This window comes from Budorcas taxicolor, chromosome 5, assembly GCF_023091745.1.
Source record: "Budorcas taxicolor isolate Tak-1 chromosome 5, Takin1.1, whole genome shotgun sequence".
Lineage (NCBI taxonomy): Eukaryota > Metazoa > Chordata > Mammalia > Artiodactyla > Bovidae > Budorcas > Budorcas taxicolor.
Genome location: NC_068914.1, coordinates 162,081,831 through 162,099,776, shown reverse-complemented (window position 1 = coordinate 162,099,776; position 17,946 = coordinate 162,081,831). Strand labels below are relative to the sequence as shown.

The following is a 17,946-nucleotide window of genomic DNA, read 5'->3' as shown; positions in this document are numbered from 1 at the left end:
TTGCTTTTCCTTCCACGTTGGTTTAGAAGAAATCATGTTCTTGTTTCTCCTAGTGGTGGCCTTGATGTTAATCAACTGCACTTTTAATGGTTAAGCCATTTCCTTCGTGATGGATGTCCCTTCTTCCCACAGAGAGACACTCAGTGACTTTTCCTCTGCAGCTGCCTTCCTGCAGCTGCTGTCAAATTAATCAGAAGTTACAAATCAGTTTATTATTACACAAAAATATTCTTCATCATATATGGAGTACATTAAATAACAGTGTTGTCAATTTTGTGTTCAATTGTGTAACCACCATCATAGGAATAATTTGTATCTAATATGTGGTTAATTGGCATCCAGTCACCACTGACCTTCTTACCTACGACCTATGACCTTTACAGTCATCAGCCACTCATTCATATTTCTTTGATGGGTTCCAGGGCATCTTTTATTGACTCTTTCAGGAGTGGTACACCTCTAAATTCTTGCAAATTTAAAACTGTCCTTTTTACTTCCTTTGTCTAAAACCACAATCAGAGATAGAGCTGAAGTCACACGTAAAGGGGGCCACAGAGGATGAGATGGCCGGATGTACCACTGACTCAATGGACATGAGTTTGAGCAAACTCTGGGAGATGTGAAGGGCAGGGAAGCCTGGCGCGCTGCAGTCCACGGGGTCGCAGAGAGTCAGACGTGACTGGGCGACTAAACAACAGCAACGCATAGAGAAAACTATTTTTCGACGAAGCCTTGGAGCTGGTGCTCCTTGTCCCTCTGGTCCTGGGTCTCGTAGGCTCAGAGGCGGCCTCTCTGTGCCTGTGGAGGGGGGTCCGTGGACTTTTCCTACAGTGTTTGTTTTTTTCTCCGATACGACCTGGCAGATTAGAGACTTCCCCTTCACTCTACCAAGTCCAGATACTGCCATGGATGGCCGAGGCCCAGATGCTTTTGCTCTGCCTTAATCGGGCTCCGCAAAGCTTCCTGACATCCCTCTCTTCTCACCTGCACCTGGCCTTCTTCGCGCCGTGTGGCTTCCCCCAAGGGCATCCACTGCCACAGGCTGGGTTTCCGTCCTCTGTCCTCATAAATTCCCTCTCTTTGGCTTAATTTCCTGCATCTCCTCTGAAGCGTCTCTTGGTTTGAGATGGGGCCATGCCCCTGAGCTGACCCTCTGCGGCGACGCTCTGTCCTCCGCAGCTTCTGTGCACATCTAAGTCCACTCTGATGCCTTGGGTCCCTTTGTGCTCAGCCGCTACTTAGTCCTGCAAACTTTTGGGTGCTTGCCTGCATTGTATCCCAGGCTGTCATTTCCTCCAAGCTCTTTGCTCCTGGGTCACAGAGGTCACAGCCTCTTGTATCTGTTTGATGCCAACAAGCAGATGGTTCCCAGAAGCCTCACATTTACTGCAGAGCCTATTTCCAGAGCTAATCTGCCTTTAAGTCTCCAGAAAGCATTCCCTTCCACAGAGAGCTGGCGTTCTTTTACAGCCTTCTGTTTATATTTTAGATGTGATGCTTTTAAGATTCCTTTTTAAACAGGCAGAGGCTGATCCCACCTGGGAATGTCTCAGTGGGCTTGGGATGAGCAAGTTTGATTCTTTCAATTCTTGGGGTTGTGGGAGGCCCTGCCTGCCCCAGAAGGTTGGGGTGATGCGCAGAGACCCCGAATCTTTGTTGGACCCCAAAGGCAGCTCCTGGGGGGGGGGGCTGTTCCCACCTGGGAGGCCAGGTTTTCTGTCTAAATGGCAGACTTTTGAGAAGGAAGGATGGAGGGGACATCACAGCCTTGTGTTGGGCAGGCTTCTCTTGCCCCAGGCGACAGGCTCTTCTGGCTAACTGTGCCCCCGCCAGGGGCCTCACCTGCCCGCTGGCATCTTCTGGTCCTGCTGCTGGAGCCATGTACTCACAGAGGGAAGCTTCCCCGCCCCTGGTGGGCAGGCTCCACCTCTGCCCGCTTGTTTTGTGACTGCGGCAGGGTCTCTAGGTCCAAGGTGAGGTCCAAGCGTGAGGAAGAGACCCCAGGCTCCATACCTGGGGGTGGCCTTCTCCGTTATCTCCCTTTGCCCACACCCCAGGGCCTGCGAGGTGGAACGGGGGCGTGCTCCCCTCCCACAGCTGAGGAAGCTGAGGCTCATGGAGGGGAAAGTGGCTCCTGCAAGGCCACCTGTGCATCACGCCTGTCACGCCTGCAGGCGGAGGGTGGGGTACGGACCTGTCTGGGCATGGCCCCAGAACAGGGCTGGACAGAACAGGGGGGCTTGGGAGGTGTGTTCCCACACGGATCCAGGTGAGCCTGAGCTCACACTCTGGTTCAGGGGGTGATGAGGGGTGAGAAGACTCAGGGACAGGACCGCAGGGAAGACAATGGTACCAGCCCAGCAGCTACGTCACCCTGTGGACCTGTTCAATGCGGAGCTGACATTTAGAGTGATCTAGATTGAGACACAAATCCTTCTATTTCATTTTTCAAGGCTGATCTTTAACAAACATCTGTGCCAAATGTCGTATTTCACGCCCACTGCGGCGCCCAGAAGCCATCAGAGCTGCCACGTGGGTGGCGGGGCCGGGCGGGGGACGGGGGTCACACCTGGCCGCAGCGAGAGGGCAGAGCCGGAAGACATGACCACAGGGCGAGGTTTGGGGTGACTAGACCCCGGGCACGAGGGTCAGGCCGGGGCGGGCAGAGTGGATGCCAGGGGCCTGCCATTCTGCATCGGAACCAGAGCCGCGCTGGGTTAGGAAGAAGGTCAGCACCCTGACGACTTCTGCTGTGCTCACGCTGACTTAAGTTCCGTCTTGAATATATGATCTGACTTTTCACAGAACAGTAAAGAAGGATCAGGCTTACCTTTGTCTTTTATGAAAAAATAAATCACTAGGCAATGAAATGCCATGTGTAAGATTACAAGGACATCGTAAACCAGCAGGAAAAAACCGTGTTTTTGATGACTTTGCCAGTATTTCTGCCCAATTAGTTCATGAAACGTGGAAATGACAAACAATATTAATTCAAGCAGCTCTTCTGGGAACTGGGGATGACTCTGAAATTCATCCATCCTTATCGAAAGCTCACGTGGACAAGATGAGAACTTGCGTGCTTGTAGGACCTCAGGGGCACTCCTGACCAGGGTAGAGGGCCAGGGGGAGGTGGAAGGCCCTGGGCAGCTGTGGCCAGTGTGCAGGCTGGCTGAAATGGGCAGTGTGCTGGGAGCGATGCCTGCTCACTCTAGAACAGCTGTCCTGATCATCACGAGGGCTCTCTGCAGGTTTCTCTGTGGGGACGCACACTCTCAGGCTCCCCTAAGGATCGCAGAGATCTGCGAGTCTTTGGAATTCTCAGATTCCCGCCCCCACATCCGTCTGAGCGGTGGGACTCGGGTACCTGGCCGGTGCCGCTGCCCCCATCCCCGCCCCAGGTTCTACAGACAGTATTCTCATCTGTTTGGCCAGCAGCCACTTGACCTCACATTCCAAGCACCAGCCATCCCTGCAGCCCCTGAAGCTGCCCCTCCAGGGGTTCCTGAGGGGCGCCTGCTGACGCCCTGAGATCTGGGGGCCATGAGTGCTGTGCCCCAGTGTCTAACACAGAGCCCACAGGGACGTAGGGCAGAGGGGAGGAGGCACTGGCGATACTGCGAACTGATCACGTGACCCAGCGGCCTGTGCGGTGCGAGGGGAGGGCCACCCCAGGGCCGGCTGAGTGGGCAGAGCTCAGCTGGCCCCAACCCTGGCCCACTGCTCTCTAGCAGGCCACCTGTCAGCTCTGTGGGGTCAGGAGCACCCAGCCCCACGAGGTGGCCCGTCCAGCGCCCACTGGCTCTTTCCACTGGACACACTTCCTCCCGTTTCAACCCTTAGCACTGAAGTATTTAAAATCGAAGAACAACGGTTCTGAAGAACACAGAGGCTCGCAGCACAATTATGGTAAAGAGCCACCCACAGGAAGCACCCCCATCTCAGAGCGGGCCAGGAGTGCCCAGGAAACACAGTGGGCTTGGTCAGACCTGCTTTCTGGCTTGGGGCGCGTTTCCGCAGAGGACATGAAGCGTATCAGTGCTCGCGATGCGATCGTGCCGGGCCGCCATCTACGTTTGTGTTTACACACGGAATCTATTAAAATGTCCCGCTATTATCGCTGTGATGAATAGCAGTGATTCGAATGAACGCAAAATGGATTGCAGATAGGGATCGGAGTCACGACGGGGTATTTTTCATTGTTTGGCAGAAGGAAGAATAGGTGAGGCGCAGGCACCATCTGCTTGTCTTTTGACAGGTTAACCCCAGACCTCCTGCATGAAGGCCTCTCCCCTTTGGGAGGGTGTCTTGTGCACGGTGAGGAGGGCTGCAGCCTGACCTCCCTGCTGGGCAGCTGGGTCTGCACGGACCCCAATCTCCCCCTCCACTCCTGTCTCTCTGCTCCAGCACCTCCCAAGACGCAGCGAGGCATCTGGACCCAGGACCAGGTCAGAGGATGCCCAGCGGGTGCTTCTCGGAAACAGAAGACACAGGGAGCAGGCCCAGGTGCCGCTGAGTCCTCAGGAGGAACCCTGCCTGCCAGACGGTGCCCTGGGGCCGGTGAGCCCTCCCACCGAGTAACTTGCCTGCTGGGGCTGCACTGGGCGTGGCGGGGCGGGGAGGTGGGGCGCGGCAGATGAGAAGTCCCCAGGGCTGGGAGGTCCAGGAAGAGCCCTTGGCGCACAGGGCAGGTGGGGCCTCTCGGGGTCCCAGGACACCCGCCTCGGGGACCAATAGGAATTCAGGATGGCCCACCTGGAAAGACGGCCCAAAGGCAGCTCACTGCGGCCTCTGCTCGGCAACGCCACTTGTCACCTTGCTCCCGGCTCAGATATCAGTTTCGCTTCATTCATTCTCAGAAGAGCAGTGGGAAGGTGGTGATAGAGGATGGGATGGTTGGATGGCATCACTGACTCCATGGACGTGAGTCCGAGCAAGCTTCGGGAGTTGGTGATGGACAGGGCAGCCTGGTGTGCTGCAGTCCAGGGGGTCGCAGAGAGACACACACGACTGAGCGACCGAACGGCAACAAGGCTCAGCGACAAGTGCTTCCAACTGCTGGGCCGGCCCACTTGGGAGCAGAGAGGAACATGGCGTCACCAGCCGTCTGCAGGAGCCCTGGCCGGGACAGTCCCGTCCGTGGAAGCCCACACCCGGCAGGTGGCTGGCACCCAGACGCCCTGGGTTATGAGACAGGCCAAGCGTGCGTTCCTCCGTGAAGGGGACGGAGTCTACTGTTCCCAGGGCCCCGGGGTGGGCTGACCTGGGCCGACGGTGGACGGATGGCCAGACAGTGGGGGAGAAGGCCTTCAGCTGTGAAGGGAGCGTGGCCTGCGGGATGCCGGTCGGGGGAGTGAGGCATCGCAAGCAACGCCCCCCAAAGCCCTGGCCCCGGGGGGGCAAGGCCCTGCCACCTCGACCGGGGAAGGAGCCCCCTCCCCAGGGAAGGAGGGATGGACTCACACGGGAGGCAGCAAAGCGGGGCAACGCCCGCAGACAGTGGAGCGCGTCAGAAAGGCGGTGGGAGTCCCTGGGTGCCCAGGGGCCTGGGGAGCCTGGGAGGGTCAGGGGACCCTGGGGACGAGACGGAAACCCAGAGCCCTGCTGGGCTGCACTGTGGGGCGAAAGAGAAGGCACAGCCCCCCGGGGAGGCTGAGGATGGGGCGAAGGGCGCAGTGCAGGCCCCCAGACCCTGAACCGCATCCTTCACCCAACGCGGGGTCAGCCACCCAGAGCCGGATGTCAGCTGCCAGGACCTCTGGGCTCCCCTCCAGGACCACGGCCGCCACCTTCCCTGCCCGGCGGCCTCCACGGTGCCCCCCGAGGATGCTGCCCACCTTGTGCTCAGTGAGTCTTGGTCCTTCTCATCTGGGTGCGGCCAGGCCTGCCGGGTGCGGCCGGGAGGGGTCAGGACGGGGTCACCCGTCCCGCCGACACTCACCTCTCCTCCCTCCCCTTGCACCCGGCGTGTGCCTCTGGGCCTCCTCCTGGGCACCACAGAAGTCTCCGAGCTGCATCCTGGGATGGCTTCCCTTCAGGTTTTCCTGGGGAATCCTCAAGGCTCTCCACTGCCTGACTCCTGTGCCTGCGGGGTCGCCCCGCAACTTTCTGGAAGCATCTTCAGCGTGGCCCACACTGTCCTCCATGGAGGAACCCTCTTGGGGCCTGTCTGGCCACTGTGGGTTGTGTTGAGGATGCATGGCGTCCCGGGGTCCCTTCATCCTTCACCCTCATCCCCGTGGACCACTTCGTCCACAGCCTCTGGAGGACAGGGCTCCCGGAGCAGGGAGCGGGCCCACGGCTCCTGAACCCGGGAGGACGTCCCAGTTACGGACTCCAGGCTGGCGGCCCCCGCCCCACCCATGAACTCAGGGCTGGCGTGGAGATCCACTGGGTCCCCGCTCCAGAAGGTCTGGGCCGCTGTTTTCCAGCTCCGAGCGCGTCAGCTGAGAAGTCAGATCCACTCTGATGTCTGCATCTTTGTAAGTGACCTATTTTTTTCCCTCTGAGTTTTCAGGATGCTGTTTTCATCTCCACAGGCCTGAGATTTCACGCTGACACGCCTCGGGACGGGACTTTCTTCACTCATTTCCGGCCGGCGGTGAGTCCCTGCACACAGGACACCCAGGCTTTGAGTCCTGGGAATTTCTTTAGAAAACACTTCTTTGATAATTCCTTCTTCGTTTGTCTCTATTTTTGGATCTTATAGTCTCTAGACCCCCTGAATCGATCTTCTAATGTTTTTTTTTTTTCTTTCGTACTTCCTATCCGTTTTTTTTTAATTCTTCTTCTGGCTTTATGAGACCTCTTCAATTTTATGTCCCACACATTTGCCAGAGTTTTAACAAATTCTGTTACACAGACACACACTCATACAGGTAGGTGCTGTCTGCAAAGACAGATACACGCATCACGTGGCTTGTGCAGGTATGTGACCCCCGCATCTCACAGCTCTTGAAATATGTCGTGTTTCCAGGAAGCTCCAGCCTCATACAGACAGCAGCTGCCGCGGGCGTGGTGGGGGGGCGAGCGCCCTTGGCCGCGAGCCTGGCGGGCTCACTGGGCACCTCGTGTCTGAGCTGCCTCCTCTCCGTGGCCTGGGCGCTTGTCTCCTCTGAGCCCCTCGGCCCCGCCCTCAGCTTCTGTGTGTCTGCTCTCTCTCCTCCCACCAGTGAGGATCCTGCCATTTGAACTCAGACAGGTGGATGGGGCCGTCACAGGGGGCCTTGGGCCCCAGCTCACAGCACTCAAGCTTCTGCACTGGGCTTGGCAGGCTGGTGGGTGGCATAGAGCACCCCCCACAAAGTTCTTGTCCATCTGGAATGTCAGAATATGACCTTCTTCAGAACTGGGTCTTCAAGATGGAGCGAGTTAAGGTCTTTGGGATGAAATCACTTGTCAGGGAGGGTGGGCCCCACATGTGATGCTGGCGTTTCTATAGGAGGAAAGAGGGGAGCTCAGATGCCCAGAGAGGAGCTGGCGCCTTCATGGGGGATGTGGCCTCAGCCCGGGAGCCCCCAGGGCCACAGGCAAACCTCAAGGTTGTCAGGACCCTTGACCTTGAACCTGTGGCCTCCATGCTGTGAGGGAAGTTCTCTGTGGCTGTGGGTCACCCAGCGCGGTCACCGGTCACAGCAGTCGTGGGAAGCCGGGACTCTGGGTTTGCAGGAAAGAGGCCCCACGCCCTGCCCACACCCCTGGGAGTGGGTGGGTCTCACATCTCGGGACGTTCCTCCACACTCGGCACTGGCCTCCCGGGGCCCAGAGGGGCGCAGCTCTGAGTCCTACGGGCGTGAGCCTCCGGGGGTCCAGGCTCCCGCAGGGTGCACAGCTCCTGGGTCAGGTGCCTCCATTTCACAGGTACGGGGCCCTGCGTCCTGGCCCCTGAGGCCGGGGGTCCGAGGGCAGGCCTGGCCAGTGGCTCCTCGGGGGTTCAGCATCCCCGGGACCCCGAGGTCACAGGCCTGCCCTGCTTGGCTTTGCAGCCGCACCGAGCCGGGGATCCATGCCCCCAATCCGAGCTGGGGAGCGGCACCTCCTGCCCCAAGCTGGGAAACTGCGCCCCCGCCCGGTGGACTGTGCCCCCACCCCGAGCCGGGGAGCTGTGCCCCCGCCTGATGGACTGTTTCCCTGCCCTGCGTCCCTGTCCACCCAGGCATCTCCAGGGCACCCAAGTGGGAATCATGCCGTCTGCTCCCTATCACGGTGAGGCGAGCCTGGCGCGGGCAGCTGCACAGTGCCCCCTGAATGCCCTTTGAGAGCCTGAGCCCCTGCGAGTCCAGCCCTGATGGGGGCAGCACACAGACCCTGGCTGACGAGAGGCCTGAGCCACCGCTGCCCTGGACAGCAGGCCACGGCCAGTCCATCTCGGGAACCTCAGTGGGGGCCATGCTAGACACACATGAGTCCCTTGGGTATATTTTGCATCCAAGGATGCAGAGGCTTCCAGGTTGACGTTGGACTTTCCGAGGACTACCCCCTGGTGTGTCAGAAAAAAAAGAGATGTGTGGTTCTAGGTTGAGGAGGTGCTGAGCCCAAGGGGGTGGCCTAAACAAGGCTGGCTGTCACTGGGATGGTGAGGACAGAAACCAGAAGGGCTCCCTTCCCCCACACGGGGCCAGCTCCTCAGTCCTGGGCCAGGGCCACGGAGGCTGGATGCTCAGCGTGGATGAGTGACAGCAGGCAATCCTGGCCGGGATGCCTGGGGGTCAGCGCGTGGGGTGCTCTGGCTGGAGAGCCTGGCTGCCCGGCCCAGTGACGGCCAGTTCACGACAAGATGAGGGATGCGAGGTGATGACCCATAGGCCACTGGGCACCTCTCCTGGTGTCTAGGGGAGCACCCTGGGCACCTGTCCATGCCTCAGCACCATGCACTCTGGGCCTGGGGCACCTGGGCTCAGGCAGAATTCGGGCGTCCAGGCTGGCTCCTGGGAAAGTGCTCTTGGTGTCACAAGTTCCCACGAAATCCAAGGTCCTGAGCAGACTGCACAGACCCCCCACCCCCGGCCAAGAATGCCCCTCACGCTCCAGAGCATGGCGTCCATGCAGAACGGGATTAAAACGCGGAGCTTAATCGCCGGTTTGACAGACGAGTTCAACCAGCCAGCCTGTCCTGGTCTAGGAGGCGCTTGTTACAAGGCTCATGTTCAGTACAGGGACACCGCCCGTGGTGGACGGAGCGTGGGTCACATCGCCCTGGGCGCCACCGACACCCAGGCGCTGCCTCAGCCACTCACGCTTGCACGGAAGCCACGAGTGGGCGGGGCGCTCACGCCCACCGGCCCCAGCCTCTGCCCAGCCCTTCCGCCAGCCCAGTCAGCTGCTGTCAGCGGCTGTTTGGTTGCCAAGGAGAGGATGCTGCTTGTAACCTTGGGGAGGGCCCGCGATGTTCACCTTGCCCGGTGTGGACCAACATCACAGAGCAGAGACAGATCGCTAAGGGAGCCCCTGAAACAGGGGTCACGGGGGCCCCAGAAGCCAGGCTCCCCCAACCTGGTGTACCCCCAGGATGCCGGGTCCCCAAGTCATCATGGCAACTGGCCCTGGTACCCGTGTAGCCTCATCCAGGGGCCCTGTGTGCATGTCACCAAGCAGCTCTCACCCTCAAGATGGGGATGCACCCGAACATTTCTATTCTATTTCTTCCTCCTTCTTTTAATGCCGATCGTGAGCCACTAAATTAACTTCACGACCCACTAATGGGGTGATGACCTGCACTCTGCAAGGCGGTGATCCAGGAAATGCAGGCATCAGCGTGCACCCAGGGCCTGGGTGCTGCTAATCAATTAATCAATTGATCACAAGCAACTACCTAAGACCTGAATGGGGGATGGGGATGGTGAGACCCCCCCCAAGGCTCATGCCTGCCCTTGGCTTGCTCACAGTTTGCTGGGGACACGGAGAAGGGAGCAGCCACGGCCACGTGGAGAAGGAGCTGGGGCGTGACCAGGTGGGGGTGGGGGGTGGCCACCTGTGGACACAGCCCGGCTGCAGGACGCTGGGCTGAGGCCTGGCTGCTGGGGTGGAATTAGCCATCTTGTGGCCAAGCAATCCCGAGGCCTCCTAGATTCCTGTCCCCCAGCCCCCGCCACGAAAAACCAATTTATAGTAAAATGTGGAACTCCACGATGCTAATTTGCCAGCTGTAAGAGGCCTGCAATTCAATCCTATAAGAGGATTACGTGCTCCAATTATAAGGTGTTTGGGTCAAGAGCTCGCAGCTTCTCTTATAGCTCAGCTGGTAAAGAATCCACCCCCAATGTGGTAGACCCCAGTTCAATTCCTGGGTCGGGAAGATCCACTCGAGAAGGGACAGGCCACCCCTCCCATATTCTTGGGCTTCCGCTGTGGCTGCGCTGGGAAAGAATTTGCCCGCAATGCAGGTAGACCTGGGCTCGATCTCTGGGTCGGGAAGGTCCCCTGGAGAAGGGAACGGCTACCCACTCCTGGCCTGGAGAATTCCAGGGAGTGAATAGTCTCTGGGGTCGCTAAGAGTCGGACGTGACTGAGTGGCTTTCACTTTTCACTTTGGGTCAGGAGCTCAGGTAAGCCTTTAAGCACGCTTGGAAAACAGGTCTGCACAGGCCAGGGTCACCTCTGCAGACTCCTGGGAAGACGACGGAGCCCGTCGGCCCCCAGGGTTATTGCCTGGTCGCTCTGTGTGGCCTGCCAGTGTGAGGACACGGAGCCCGCTTCCTGGGCGGGGCTGTGACGCTCAGGGCCAGCACACGGGCGGGAGGTCAGTGTCGCCACACACGCCTGCCCGTCGGCCGTGCCTCTGAGTGGAGGGCCGCCCCCAGGAAGTCGAGGGTCCCTGCGCGTGCACACCCCCCCGGACCTGCCCCATGTGTGCTGGGTCCTTCCGCCTGGGTCGCGGGCTCCACGGGCTCTAGCACCAGGCACCCCCCAGGGAGGGGGGGCTACAGGAGCCCCAGGAGACACGCGGGGTTCCTGACGAGCCAGGGCCATGGCTGCATTGCACAGACCCGGCAGATTCAAGCCTCCGCTCCACGGCCTGCCGACCCCTGGCCGTCGGCATCTCTGTCTCTCCCAGTCGTAGTTTTCACGGCTGTAAAACCGAGATGATGGTTCTGAGCCCGGAGGCCTGGGGGATGGAAAGGAATGCGCGTCTGCACCTTCTCAGCAGAGGTCTTGGGAGTAAATCAAGGACTCGGGCTGTGCCCACGGGGAGAGGCCAGCCTCAGAACCCCCGTGTGGCAGGGCGCCAGGAGGGGCTGGGGGCTTGATGAGAGGGGCACCCCGATTCACCATGATGACAGACAGGTGCTGCCGTGCCATGCGGCCTGAAGGGCAGGCCTGACCCTGCGGCAGTGCCCCACCCCCACGCCCGCCGAGGCGCCCAGGGCCTCTGGAGCCCTGCCCGAGCCTCCCCTCCTCTGGGGGTTCATTGAAAACCCCCAACACAGCGTCGCCTGCACTAGGGCTGGCCCCAGCCCCGGGGAGCCCACAGGGACCCCCAGGCCTCATGGATCTGGGGATGGTGACCCCGGGGCTGCCAGTCTGCATGTCCCCAAGGCTCCGTCCCCAAAAGGGCACAGCACGCAGATGGGGACTTTGGAAAGGCCACCCGTCTCCTGGACTCTGGGGGAGGCGGCAGCCCCAGCTCAGAGCCCCTTCCGCTGCCGGAGCGGCAAGGCAGGTTCAGGGAAGGGGCTGGTGGAGACAGGTCTAGACACAGAGAAACAAGCGCAGCTGACGATCAGACAAGCGCGCGGCTGCGGCTCCAACGGGAGACCTGGGGACGCTTGCTGCAGCCCGGCTCTGACCCCCTCGAGGGGCCGCCCTGCTCAAGACCCCCGCCGCCCAGACCTGCAAGGGGGAGGCTGCCGGCAGGGCCCCCAGGCCCGAACCCCCACAGGCACAAGAGGCTGCCAAGGCATACATGGGGCAGTGGGGGCCCTGCACCAGCTTTACAGCCCCGACCTTGGTAGGTGCCCCACTCAAGCTCAGAGCTGACCTCTGGCCGGCCACGGGGCAGGGACCCACGGCCCCCCGCAGAGCGGCTTGGCCAGACTGGTCTCTTGATGGTGCTGCTGAGAGAGCCCACCTGCGCTCTCATGCGGAGGCCGCGAGAGCGGGCGGAGTAGGCTTTCCTTTGGCCTAACTCCCGAGGGGCTGTGGCCCCCACCTCTCTGCCTGGGGGTGCCAGCAGAGAACTCCCAGGTGCTTCCACGAGGCCCCTGCTCCCCGCCCTAATGCTCCCCGCCATCGAGGTGGGCATCATAGCCTGGAGCCCACGCCAGCCCTCAGCCTGCTATGGAAACCTCAGGAGGATGAGCCTGGATGAGGGGCGATAATCGGCCTGCGGAGCCAGCGCTGAGCGTGCCAGGCCTGCGGAGCCCCAGAGCAGTCCCCAGGGGTCACGGCCGGGCGTCCCCAGCTCTCCTGGCCCTCACTGTCCCCATGCTGGGGGAACGCTCCTTTGGAAAAGGAATCTCAGAGAAAACATCCCTGGGACCGCTCTGCCTTTCTTGCCTCCAGCCCATGGAGGTGAGCAGGGGACCCAGTGCTCCTCTTGGCGGATCCAGGAGGGACCCGGGGCCCCCCAGGGTTCTCAGAGCCTCTGCTCTAGACGCCTGCCTGGGGCGCCTGCATTAGACCACACCGCCCCCTTCTTTCCTCTTAAAGGCCCTCTGCCCAGAGGTGGGGTCTGAAGCCCCTCTGTGGGTTCGAACCTTTCCTGCAGCCTGGGGCTGGAAGGACATCGCCCAGAAATGAGACATCCCCCCACAACGAGCTCATGTGGGCTGAGCAGCCTGGAGGTGCTCTGTGTGGCCTCTTGGGCCGACAGGCACTCAGTAACCCCGTGATGCTCTGAGCAGCCAGGGGACAGACCCATCCAGCCGCAGAGCTGGCAGCCTCCCTGCGTCAGGAAGCCAGGGACCAGTTTCTCACCGTCGCCGGTGTGGGGTCCACCCCCGGCCCCGCCTGCTCGGGCCCCTGCACCCCAGGACAGCCGGGGGGCTACGCACTCACCGTGGTGGTCTTTATCCGCCCGCCGGGCTGTGTGCACGTCCAGCCTGACCGGTTGATCAGCAAGTCGCAGCCCTCCCCCTCCAGACACGGGAGCATGTCACACCACTGCTTCGTCCTGATGATCCGCGCTGGGGACAGAGGGCAGAGGGCAGAGGTCAGCGCCGGCTGGGGGCGGGGCAGTTCCCACGCTGCCCAGCGCCCAGCCCCGGCCTCGGGGACGGGAAGGCCGGGCGGGCAGCCTCCGGGGCCAGTCGGGGGGCCGGGCCGGGCGCCGCCCCTGCCCTGGGCTCCCAGCCACCTGCTCGCTGTACGTGGGCAGCTCTGACGTTGGTCACTTGGTCAGCAGGGACCGAGGGCCTCGGGGACAGTGTCAAGGAGCAGCCAAGGCACCTTCCTGGAGGGGACAACATTGTTCTCTCCTGCGCCTGGAACCCATGTGAGAGCGCGAAAGCCTGCCTGGTCAGGACCCCCTCAGATGTCTTGGGAGCCACCCATCCACAGGTCAGAACCCAGGGGCTGGGTCAGGCCGGAAGGAGGCGGGCGGGAGCGGTGGGGATGCCTGGCAGATCTCACAGTGGCCGCAGTGCTCCCAGAGCCTCAGCCACAAAGGAGACCCCCCAGAGGGCATCCCAGGCGGGGGTGGTGAGCCCCCAGAGGGTGTCCTGGCGTGGTGAGCCCCCAGAGGGTGTCCTGGGGTGGTGACATCAGGCCTTGAGTCCTTGCCATTGTCAGCTGGGGAAGGGACAGGTAGACCCCTGGGGCCACTAAGCCCCTGGTGACTCCAAACCTACACTTCTGGGAGGAAAGGGGTCATGTTCTCTCTTCCTGGGAAACCCACCACCACTCTGTGGCTGTAGTGGGGGGCTGGGGACCCCTTACTGATGGAAACCCTGGAAGGAGGGGCTATGTGATGGAAAGAACACAGATCATATTCATGGACATGTCATTAAAGGAACCTGGGAACCACGGGTGGTTTCTGAATTAGGACCAAGTGACCCTTGTCCTTCCAGAGGCGATCGCTTTGGTGGCTGCAGACATGGGCAGGGTGCAGCCCACAGGGCCCCACACTGCTCTTCCTATGCCTCGAAATTCTTAGTAACCTTTAAAGCATCCTGGCGCTTCTCTTTGCACAGAGGACATCACCACCAGCCCTGCAGGCTGCGACTTTCCCTGCAAAGCGACAGGGGACCTGGGGTGCCTCACTCTGTGGGGGGCCTGGGCCTCGGGGCCCCTGCAGGTGAGCAGGCCTCGGTGAGTCTTAACAATGGCTGCCCTAAGAGGCGGCCTGGAAGACAGACAAGGACGGCATCCCAGGTGACCCCTTGGTGCCAATTCTGACAGATGAGCAGGAGCGGCCTGAACACATGGGAGAGTGTCCCGGGACTGATTAGTGATGCCTGCCTTGGGCATAGCGGAGGGCCCTGTGGTGTGTGCTGCCCCACGGCGCCACCCCAGGAGTCTCACTATCTGTGGCCACCAGTCAGCCATCCTGAGACCAGCTCCATTCCAGGCTGAGCTATGGATGGAACCGTGACCCACCAAAGTCACAGCACGACCCCAGGGTGGCTGGGCTTGGAGATGGGATCTTTAGAGATCCCGTTTAACTGAGGTTAAACGAGGTCACAAGGGTGGGGCCTCCCCCCACGGAATCGGTGCCTTTAAGAGAAGCGACCTCAGTGAGACCAGCCCCCCTGTGTGGACACAGTGAGGAGGGGGTCCTGCCAGGAGCCCGTCAGCGGCACCAGCACCACAGCCTCCCGCCTCCGGAGCTGCAAGTAAAGGAGTTTCTGCTGATCAAGCCCCATGGCCTCCAGTTGTCACTGCAGCCTGAGCTTGAGCAGACAGCCCAGGAGACCCCACGGCTCGGAAAAGCCCCTCAACCAGCTGAAGTCAGAGCAGAAAAACAGTCTAGCTGAGCGGCAGCTTCCGTGGAGAAGGGCTCTGCACCCCCGACGGGTGTGGGGGATGCCCCAGAAACGGCTCCAAGATGAACAACAAAAGCCACCTACCACCTCTTATCCCTCGGAGCCCCCAGGGCCGGTGGGGACAGATGGCTGTGCCCCCCAGCACGCCCGCCTCAAGCCTCCTCTCCTTGTTTGCACTTCATTCCAGAGGAAGTCCCCAGTGTACCATTTTGGTGGCAGTAAAAGATACACAAAAACCTTGTTGCAACAAGCGCAAACCTTAAACCCATGAAGCAGCAGCAAGATTGAAACACACGCCCTGCCAATCCCTAGAAATCCTGCGTGCACAGCACAGAGAAGATGGAGACGAATTAAGGAAAGAAGGGAGGGTTTCTCTGGGTTCAACCAGGACACATGGGGCGAGAAGAGGCGCACGTGTGGTTAGAAGAGTCTGAATCTGTGCTCCCCTCTGTGTCCTGGGGCTACGCCCAGGGAGATGCTGTCAGCCCACTGTGCCCAGCTCAGAGATCTCCATCGGGGGGTGAGGACCCAGCCCCTGGCGTGCCCAGGGACCAGAGCAGGAACTTGGCCTTCTCAGGCAACAGGTATGCTCCTCGGCTGCGTGAGGGACATGCAGGCCTGGAGGCAAGGAGGCTGGGGTGAGGCCCTGCTTGGAGAGGCCACAGCCATCCAGAAAGCACTCATCCCAGACCAACGGGCAACGTCAGAGGCCTGCCTCTGACGTCGACGCTGCTCTGGCTGGTCTGCAGGACCAGATGATGGAGTGGGGATGGACTCAGTCTGCCCTGCTGTGCCAACCAGGACCTTGAGCCCAGGGTGCCCCCCTCAACCCACCATGGGCTCCGTCCTCCCCGGGAAGCTCAGCGACCGTGGGACAGAGGAGAAGCTGTAGGTGGAGTACCTGGCCCAGGGCTGGGCCAGTCCACACCCCAAACACACGTCCTTCACAGTCGAGTGAGGACAGAAGCCACTCTCGGCCGCTGACCGTGGCGCCAGAGACAGTGGACAGATGCTGGGCGAGACGGAGCCAGCCTCCCCACAGCCAAGGGCTGGGATGACTGCTGGTCCCCTGGAGGCCGCCCCCAGGCTGCCGTGGGCACAGCTCCAGGCCCTTGGTCAAGGCCACAGGCCCCGTCCATCTTCCCTGAAGCTTCACGTGAGGGCTGCTTACTCCAAGCCTCCATGCCCTCCGGGAGATGGGGGCACACAGGCCCCACGGTCACGGGCAGCCCCACAAATGTGACGGGACATTTGAAGGTCAGGGAGAGGGAGGAAAGCATGAGGGGGGAGGGATAAGGCAGGGGGAGGGACACAGGGCCTGGACACACATGTTCACACGCGCACACACATGTGGATACACGCACAAGAATGCAGAGGCCCTGGACAGAGCACACGCACACGCCTCTATGTGGGAGACGGCTCATGTATGCACAGCTCCATACACAGACATGCACGCACACGCACGTCAGGTGGCGCTGCTGGTAAAGAACCCGCCTGCCAAGGCAGGAGACGCAAGAGACGCAGGCGCAGTCCGTGTGGAAGATCCCCTGGGGGAGGGCATGGCAACCCACTCGTCTTCTTGTCTGGAGAGTCCCGTGGACAGAGGAGCCTGGTGTGCTACAGTCCGTAGGACTGCAGAGAGTCGGACACAACTGAAGTGACCTAGCCTGCACGCACACACACGAATGCCTAGCACACACATCGTCGCCACACACGTGGGACCACTGTGCGGGCCTGCCTGGCAGGCAGCAGGCATGCGGACGTGTGTGCAGGACAGACAGACACACCGATTCCCTGACCACCGCCCTGTTCCCACCCGGCGAGGTGGCCTGGTGTGTGGGCGCCAGCCCTGCTGAGGGCGCTGGCCGGCCAGTACCAACCACACAAGGCCTTCTGTCGGCCTTGGGAGCTCGGCTCAGCAAGCCCCAGCCCACTTCCTGTGGGGGCAGTTGGCGACGCAGGGCCGGGCCATGGTGTTCCAGGGACAAAGGGGCCTTTCATGCCCACACGTCACCACCTCATCTCTGGTCCTGACGTCATGGCAGCTCTCAGCTGGGGAGGGCGTTCCCTGGGGCGGAGGAGGTCCAGCGAGCAGGGTGACGTGGGAGACAGGTGGGGCCCGCAGTCCAGCCTGTGCCGGTGTCACGACCGGGGGCGCTCAGCCTCTGCAGGCCCAGCACGTGGGTCTCCTGTGGCCGCATATCCAGTGCCTTCCGAGGCACAGGGGAAGGCGGGTCCGTCCACGCTGGGCCTCGGGGCCCAAGATGGACCAGCTCTGCCAACCGGAGCCCACGACGGGCGCTGCACCCGGGGACCCAGCCTGGTCACACTCCTCTCCTGCTTCACACACACACATTCACACACAACACACGCAACTGCGCAAATACTTCACTCACACACATCAGCATACACATGCCCACATGCACTTGCACACACATTTGCACACGTTTGCACACATCACACACAAATGCTTGCATGTGAACACACACATCTGCAAACACACGTCTGCATGTGCGACAGTTGCACATACAGTCTGCACATGCTTGCACAGCACACATCTGCACACACACGTGCACATCCACATGCACTAGTGCACACACTTGCACACGTTTGCACACACCACATATTTGCACGTGAATACACGTCTGCACAGGCAACACTTGCACATGCAGCCTGCACATGCTTGTACATACATGTCTCACGTGCTTGTGCAGCACAGCCTGCACATGCACACGCTTGCACACACGTCTGCACACACACACACATTTGTATACACAAGCACTTCTGCACAAGCACTCATGTCCACAGGGTGTGTGTGAGAATGTAGGCCTGCAGAGTCACTCTTCCCTCCTGCAGCCACGCGGGCCAGGCAGAGGCTGGTTCCTCCTCTCCGAGTGCCCCTCTATGAGAACACCCGGGTAACTGCAGGCCCAGAGCCTCAGTCCCGGCCGCCGTCTCCCCAGAAGGAAGCCACCCCTGCAGTCCAGGTGCTCATGAAGGACCTCGTGGGACACAGAGGACCAGCATC

General features: G+C 60.8%; 1 protein-coding gene across 1 annotated transcript in view; it reads right to left on the bottom strand.

The window, feature by feature from the left end:
* TAFA5 (TAFA chemokine like family member 5) overlaps positions 1–17,946 on the bottom strand; it is a 179,187-nt gene that overhangs the window by 11,944 nt on the left and 149,297 nt on the right. Inside the window, exon 3 of the mRNA XM_052641237.1 lies at positions 12,994–13,121. Coding sequence (XP_052497197.1) covers positions 12,994–13,121 — 128 coding nt within the window. The remainder of the gene's footprint in view (positions 1–12,993; positions 13,122–17,946) is intronic.